This window comes from Pongo pygmaeus, chromosome 15 (assembly GCF_028885625.2).
Source record: "Pongo pygmaeus isolate AG05252 chromosome 15, NHGRI_mPonPyg2-v2.0_pri, whole genome shotgun sequence".
Classification (NCBI taxonomy): domain Eukaryota; kingdom Metazoa; phylum Chordata; class Mammalia; order Primates; family Hominidae; genus Pongo; species Pongo pygmaeus.
In genome coordinates this window covers 67,749,937-67,758,315 of record NC_072388.2, presented here as the reverse complement: position 1 = coordinate 67,758,315, position 8,379 = coordinate 67,749,937, and the positions used below count along the sequence as shown (strand labels likewise).

The following is an 8,379-nucleotide window of genomic DNA, read 5'->3' as shown; positions in this document are numbered from 1 at the left end:
CAGTCAATATATTGGAGGCATGCTACAGGTACTTGCTTATTACCCAAGAGTCGTTATTATTTGGGAGCTGGGGTTCTTACAATGCTGGAAGTAATATCACTTCCTATTTACAAAGTGTATATACCCAAAGACGTTTTACTTACTAGGCTCCAGACTACCCCTTCTTAATAAATATCTCAGGATAATAAAAGAATGAAACTGTATTTAAAATTTAAATACAGTTGCATTTTTTTCTTTGAGCTTATACAATGTTTTAGAAACAGTCTACTTTTTATAAATAGCAAGTTGGATATTCTTGTGTGTTAAACTGTATTTAATATTTAAAATAGAGAATACTTTCCAAGCAATACATGATGCTTTTCCTAAAGGACTCTAAAAGTAAAAGGTTCTATAACTTTCTTTTAAGCACTAAATTATTTATCTTACTGGATATTTTATATCAACAGTGTTAATTTAGTTACACTAAAGCAAGGGTAGGCAAACTACAACCATGAGTCAAATATGGCCACACCCATTCATTCACTATTGTCTAGGTTGTTTTTGCACTATAGCTGCAGAGTTGAGTAGATGCAGCAGGGCATGTATGGCTTGCAAAGTCTACAGTATTTACTGTTTGATCCATTACAGAAAAAGTTTTCTGACCCCTACTCTAAAGTAATTGTAGTAGAAGGCCAGAGGGCTTTCTTCCCCTTTATGGTAATTTTTTGAGCTACAAAAGAGCCTTGGATAAGTGGATGAAGGGATTAATCTTTTTAAAATAAATGCTATAAGTTAGAAAAAGAATAAATATTTTAGAGCCAAATTAACAAGTACTTCAGCAAAACATGTTAGTTTTATGCAGGGGATTCTGTATTCTGAATGGACACAATCGGACATAGATAAAAGTAACAGATTCTTAACTGTTGACTCTTTTTAGCAAATGCAACACACAAGAATATCCACTTGATATTTATAAAAAGTAGACTGTTTCTAAAACATTGTATAATCTCAAAGAAGAAAATGCAACCCATCAATTAATATATATTATGTAATATATACTATTGTATATTTATTATAAGCCATCATAAATGCCCATTGATTGGCCTTTAAGAATAATTACAAAATATTTATATCAAATTATGCAAATTTGTTGCAGAAGGGCCTATCAGTAGAGAAGTCTTTAAAAGACAAATCTGGTCAAATAATAATATATTTTAATGTCAACTTAAAAAAGGCAATATAAAACATCCCCTTTTATCACAGATTACCTTAAGATATACTTTCTAATTGCACTCTGTAGCATCTTCCATTTCTAATCATGCTTTCTTGTCTAGAAATCTCCTTAAGTCCTACTTTTCCAACCAACAATGCAAGAGAAATTTTGCAAACTCCAATACCTGGGGAAGCTGGCTTCTGGAAACAAGCTATTTAAAAGATGGCTTGTGAACACTTGTAAAAGGATACGGGGGGCCAGGCGCGGTGGCTCACGCCTGTAATCCCAGCACTTTGGGAGGCTGAGGTGGGTGGATCACAAGGTCAGGAGTTCAAGAGCAGCCTAGCCAACATGATGAAACCCCATTTCTACTAAAAATACAAAAAATTAGCTGGGCGTGGTGGCAGGCACCTGTAATCCTAGCTACTCGGGAGGCTGAGGCAGGAGAATCGCTTGAACCCAGGGGGCGGAGGTTGCAGTGAGCCAAAACTGCCACTGCACTTCAGCCTGGGCAACAGAGCAAGATTCTGTCCCCCGCCCCCCTACCCCCCCCCCAAAAAAAAAAGATACAGGGATCCCTGGGCCCAGCCCAGTTCCAGGTAGAAGAGGCTCTGCTTGATCAGCTCTTCTTTTGGGGTTGGATACCAGGCTCTACAGAAGAGCAATATAAAGATGTCTCTGTCCTTGCTGAAATTCAGACAAGCAGCATCTCCTCTAATCCTGGTGGGAACGATGGGGAAAGGGGAGTGGATGGAGAGTCCCACTAGAGGAGTAAGTGGCTGTGGAAACGAACATGCCAGAATGTGCTGGCTTATGCATCTGACAACTTGCAGGGACATTTCTGCATGCTGTGAGGACCAGTGATTATTCCCAGCCAGTCATTTTTCTTAATGACTTGGACTCATCAAACCCATGGCCATTATGAAGCCAATAAGGTAAATGGGAGATTTGAGGTTCAAAAAGACCTTAATAGGCAGTCATGATGGGAGTAATCTTACAAGGCTACATTTCATAGTAATAAACATAAAACCCTGAAACTGGGTCTAAAAAACCGAAACCTGTCTCCAAGGTGGGAAGATATGGTGGGACCACATGGAAAAGAGGCTGAGAAGACTCTAAATGTGAGTCAACAGTGTGGTGAAGCAGCTGAAAAGAGTTACTTCAATCTCGGGCTGGACTGATAACTTGGGAGCTCAGAAGCTGGTGGTTTTCTGCCAATGTGGCTGTGAAGCACAGAGAGCTGGTCTCTGACGAGAGAAGAATGAAGCAATGCTAACAGTGGAGAAGAGATCCTGCCACGTGTCAGCCCGAGCCTGTGGGTGAGTGACATGAATTGTATCCTGGTACCTCGTGACACATTTTCCTTTTCTTTCTTTCTTTTTTTAAGCAAAACTTAATTTTTTCTTTTTTTTAAGAGATGGGGTCTCACTCTGTCACCCAGGCTGAAGTGCAGTGGTGCAATCATAGCTCACTGCAGCCTTGACCTCCTGGGCTCAAGCGATCTTCCTGGTTCAACCTCCTGAATAGCTGGGATTACAGGTGCATTTATTTCCCTTCTCTAATTTGAGTTAGTGCAGGTGGATTTGGGATTGGATTTGTAACCCAAGTCCTACTCAAAGCAAATGTTATAAGGACTGTGAGAGATGGGCAGGACACAACCACTAACACTAAGTGGTTTGGTAAGATCAAGTGGTTGAGGCTCATTTGGGACTTTGAGGATCAAAATGAGTGGAAATCTTCGCTTGCTTTTCCAGAATCTTCTGGTGGTGAGGGAGTGAGGGGGCTTCCTGGGCTGTACTCACTGCAAGATTCTTTTTAGTTCCAAATTTGCACTCCATGGTGAAAGCAGCATTTAAAGAAGAAAAAGAGAAACCCATTCTTATTATATAGGTAATGGAAATGGGGAATGCAGAAGGAATGGGTTAGAAATTTCCAAGGGAACTTCTGTGATCCTCAGTGACTGGCTAAATGCAGCTGAAGAAGGAAAAGAACGCCCATAGAATGTTAGTGTTGGAAACACCTTTGAAGTCATGGAGTCCAACCTTCCCATTCATTGTAGGAGAAAACCAAGGCCTGGGAGCATGGGTTGCCTTGCTGTAAGTCACAGGGGCTGAGGCAGAGCTAAGGTGAGAACTCAGGTCTCCTGACTTGTAGACCAGTGCTCTGTACGGGACAGCAAAGTTTGGGGCCATGATAGTCGGGAGGAGAGAGAGAAGTGGAGGTGGGAATAAGTTGGTTTTATGTACAATCGGCATGAGATAATAAATGTAATAAGTCATCAATGTACCCAACCCAGTGTCATTTGTGGGTGACAGTAACCATTAGATTGTGTGGTGGTTAGGACCCGTCTGGGTGCAGGAAACATAAAACCCAATCTAAGCTGGTAAAGACAGAAGGATAAACTGGGTGTGACAGCTCATGCCTGTAATCCCAGCACTTTGGGAGGCCAAGGTGGGTGGATTGCCTGAGCTCAGGAGTTCAAGACCAGCCTGTGCAACATGGCGAAACCCTGTCTCTACTAAAATACAAAAAATTAGCTGGGCATGTTGGCACATGCCTGTAGTCCCAGCTACTCAGGGAGGCTGAGGCACAAGAATTGCTTGAGCCCAGGAGGTGGAGGTTGCAGTGAGCTGAGATCCCACCACTGTACTCAGCAGAGTAAGACTCTGCCTCGAAAAAAAAAAAAAAAGGATAAGTTACTGGCTCAAATAACTGAAGTGTCCAGAGGTAATGCTGACTTTCCAGGTGGCTGAGGCAGAGACTCAAATGCCAGCAGGGCCTGGCTTCTCTGGCTGGACCCCATTCTCAAAAGCGTCTCTCTCCAAGGTAGCAAAATGACTTCCAGCAGCTCCAGCTTCCCCACCTTGTGGTTGAAAGTCTAGCAGAGAGAAAAAGGAGTGACCCCAGGTGGAGGCAGGCAACATAGCGGCCCCAGCCAGGACAGTGGGATTTGCTTATTATATGTAAAATGTTCATTCAGAAATAGAATGCTTGTTCCTCGGCACCACAAAGAAAAATTAGCATTCAGACAAAAAGTTTTCTCAGCAAGGCAATTTTACTTTCTGTAGAAAGGGTGCTCCTTGCAGATGGAACAATGGTGAGAGCACACCTGAACAAAGAAGGGAAGCAATTTTTATCCTTTATGCAGCTTGTCCCTGCTACTGTGTCCTGTCTCCATTGGCTGGAGCCAGACCTCACAATCTAAACTAAAACCTGACTGGGTAATAATTTAAAACTTTTCTAAATAGGTAAAGGCAAGGGAGAACAAAGGAAAAGGGGAAGTTGCTTATGCCAAATAGGGAAGGGGCATAGGTTACGAGCTGGGACATGCCTGTAAGCACATCCAGCACAAATATCTTGGTTAAAGTACAAGGACATAGACTGTATTACGTGCCTGTGAGCATGTCTAGCACAAGTATTTTGGTTAAAGTATAAGGACATAGAATGCACTTATTCCTTTATATCTAATAACTACATACGATAGGGCTTAACAAAGAGTTAATAGCACAAAGCAAGGAGGCTTGAAGGAAGTTAGGCTTTAAAAGAAACTATTACTTCTAACACTTACGACTGATTCTTTAACAAGAAGGGAAACTTTGAAGAGGAAACTTTACTTTCTACGCTTACTGTTTGAGGCCTAGCTTGGGTTGTATGCTCACCCTAGGGTGGAGGGTGCAGCCCCACCCAGACCACCTGAATTCAGAATGCGTGTCAGGGCTCCTTATCACAAGCAACAGAAACCCATTCTGCCTGCCCCCAAAACTCATATAGGGCGTGGGCTTCTCCAGAGGCAGATGCTGGTCAACAGGCAGGACAGACATCCATGAGCATGGGGAGGAGTGGGCTCCCAGCCCAGATCCAGGAGAAGCGCTGTTGGGACAATAGGCAGCCAGCACCTGAGTCAGAGGTGAAGGTAGCCTCTAGCAGCAGCTGTCATCACCCCGCCCATGCCTGTCCCACCCTTCAGTTTGCTCCAGCAAACTTCCACCTGTGTGTACCTGCATCTCTGTGCCTGGGGCTTTCCCCCAAGAACTGCAGAAGCCCGCTCTGCCTGTGGATGGAGCAGGCTACTGAAGAAGCAGCCACTAAGAGCAGCCTTCAGCCCTCAGGGTGGGTGTCTGAGGCCCTCAGCTCCCTCACACTTGGATGGGATGATTCTGAGGCACGTGTTTTAGACTGTTTCTCGGCGCTTCTTTCTCCCACAGGATTCAGTGCAGATGCCCATGCGGTGCTGAGTTCATAGCACAGCCTCACTGGCAGCCCCCCTTCCCTGAGTCTTTTTATCATTTCCATCCCCTGCACCTCCCACGTAAACCACTGGTGCTAGAACCCTCATCTAGTGAATGCTTTGGGGTGTCCCAAACTAGGACCCAGCCCACTCTCTGGGACCTGCTTGGGGACAGTGACTTCACCTAGAAGTCCCGCTCTAGACCCTTGAGATGGGCTGGGAAGGATCCCCACACCAGGTCCTCAAACAGCACTGGAACACTTAGACCCACAGGTGGAGAAACCATTCCTGCTGCTGCGGTAAGGAGGGGGCACCAAGGGCTTGGGAAGGAGCTGCCACCTCTCCTTCAGCTGCCCCCCTGTTCTTCATGGTCAGCCCCCACGGACAGGGCGGGAGAATAGGAAGCTCCTGTGTGCCTGCAGGAGGAGTGGGGGTCCAGGCATGCAGGCATGTGGCACAGCAGGGGTCACCTGTGGAGACCTCGGTGCCTGTAGGAGACCCCCGGTTTAGAAACAAAATTCTCATTTTATGATTCAAGACAACGAGAAAACAGTTCTTTAAGGAAAACATCTCTCTATAGGTTATATAGGTTATATTTTATAGGTTGTATTAATATTTTATAGAACTTAGGCTGGGTGCAGTGGCTCATGCCTGTAATCCCAGAACTGTGGGAGGCCGAAGTGGGTGGGTCGCCTGAGGTCAGGAGGTCGAGACCAGGCTGACCAATATGGTGAAACCCCATCTCTACTAAAAATACAAAAATTAGCCGGGCGTGGTTGCATGCGCCTGTAGTTCCAGCTACTCAGGAGGCTGAGGCAGGAGAACTGCTTGAACCCAGGAGGTGGAGGGTGTAGTGAGCCGAGATTGCACCATTGCACTCCAGCCTGGGCAACAGAGCGACACTCCGTCTCAAAAAAAAAAAAAAAAATTTATAGAACCTATTCTGTGTATTCTGTGATAGGTTATATCTGTTTACTAAGGGCTGCCTGGAATAGGAAGCATAAAATGAACCACTAGGATAAAAGAACTAACCCAGTGTCCAGTAAGCCCCCATGAAGACTTCCTTCCATCTTCTGCACCTCTGCAGCTGGAAAATGCGTTTTTAGAATGTCCTTCCTAAAAAACGAGTGAGTGGATGCTGCCCTCCAGTGGCCAAGTGTGCCCTTAAAGCATGTCAGAAGAGGACCAGGAAGCAAAATCCAACCCTTCCCCCCTGCTGCTTCCCAGTGCTCCACAGACTGCTCCTAGTGGGAATAACGCTGGGGTATTCCTGGGGTGCTGAAGGGGCTTGGATCTGTGCCACAAAGGGACAGCAGAAGCAACAAGGTGCATTTAGGAGGAGAAAAACAATAGCTAACATTTGCTGAGCACTTACTTTGCATTGGCCTAAATCTCAAATGATTGACATACCTTTAATCATCACACATACCATTGTTATCTCAACTTAAAAAAACAAGGCCAAGCTATGTGGCTAATGCCTGTAATCCTAGCACTTTGGGAGGCTGAGGTGGGCAGATTGCTTGAAGCCGGGAGTTCAAGACCAGCCTGGGGAACATAGTGAGACCCTGTCTCTACAAAAAAACCAAAAATTGGCCAGGCATGGTGGCACGTGTCTGTAGTCCCAGCTGCTACTTGGGAGGCTGAGAGGGGAGATCCCTTGAGCCCAGGAGGTTGAGGCTGAAGTAAGCTATGATCACACCACTGTACTCCTGCCTGGGTCACAGAGAGAGACCCTGTCTTTTTTTTTTTTTTTTTTTCAGGATTTGGTATGTTTTATTAGAGCAAATTTTTAATAAAGGTGGCTTTTATTTACATAATTTAATGTGGGGACAGTGGGGACTGTCCAACCCGTGTGGACTCAAGTAAGGATAACTATTAAGCCTGCTAATGTATTTTCTTATTTTCAGTTTACATACAATTTTTTTTGTTAGCTTCACATTCATAAAAAAAAAATATTGTAAATGACAAAAAAACCCTCCCATCCCTTAATTAAATATACAAACAGCTTGAAAAGCCTACAATTTAAATTGGTTTAATCTTGAAGTGTAATCCAATGAGACTGAAAACTAAACATTTCAAGTCTTGTACCAAATAGTAAAATACTTGAAGGCCTTCAGGATCCTTTGACTGATTTACATCAATAAGAGAACCTATTTTTGATGTGGTAAAAGACATGTGGGCCGGGCATGGTGGCTCACGCCTGTAATCCCAGCACTTTGGGAGGCCAAGGCGGGTGGATCATGAGGTCAGGAGTTTGAGACCAGCCTGGCCAACACGGATAAACCTCGTCTCTACTAAAAATACAAAATTAGCCGGGTGTGGTGGCATGTGCCTGTAATCCCAGCTACTTGGGAGGCTGAGGTAGGAGAATCGGTTGAACCTGGGAGGCAGAGGATGCGGTGTGCTGAGATCGCACCATTGCAAGACTCTGTCTCAAAAAAAAAAAAAAAAAAAAAAGATATGTGCTCATCTCCAATTACAATTTCAAGCTCCTGTCGGCCAGCCCTGTCAGGGGGAGGCCACAAAGCATCATCTTCTTTTGTCATTTCACTGTCATCAATAATTCTCTTCAGTTCTTCCATTAAACTCTTGTGCACGTAAGCCTCTTTTCTGATCATGACATCATTTTTGTAATTGCTATTGTTGGCATATCTAAGCTTTCCATCCAGCTGAAATTCACACTCCAGAAACTCATGCCCAAACTTGCCCTTGTGCCCTATGTAGTAGCGCAGGTAGAAATCGCTAGCCATAACCATTTTTGTCCCCGGGAAGCCCGCTGAAAACCCAGACAACCGAGAGACCCTTTCTTAAAAAACAAACAAAAACAGGAGGCCACGGCCTGAGATCTCCAGTGAGTGACAGAGCTAGGACTTGAAACTATGTTTCCCTCATCCCCAGGAGCAATATTTTATCCACTTCGCCAGTGGTTCTCAAACTTTGCGATGCCCAAGAATTGTTT

The 8,379-nt window shown here is 44.5% G+C and overlaps 1 protein-coding gene across 1 annotated transcript; it reads right to left on the bottom strand.

Moving 5' to 3' along the window:
• Nucleotides 1-7,442: 7,442 nt before the first annotated feature.
• LOC129012145 (protein mago nashi homolog) lies at nt 7,443-8,176 on the bottom strand. Its single transcript, XM_054447517.1, has 2 exons — nt 7,883-8,176; nt 7,443-7,595 (listed from the first exon to the last, which is right to left on the bottom strand). The coding sequence occupies exons 1-2, from the start codon at nt 8,174-8,176 to the stop codon at nt 7,443-7,445; spliced, it is 447 nt and encodes a 148-aa protein (XP_054303492.1).
• Between the last annotated feature and the right edge of the window lie 203 nt (nt 8,177-8,379).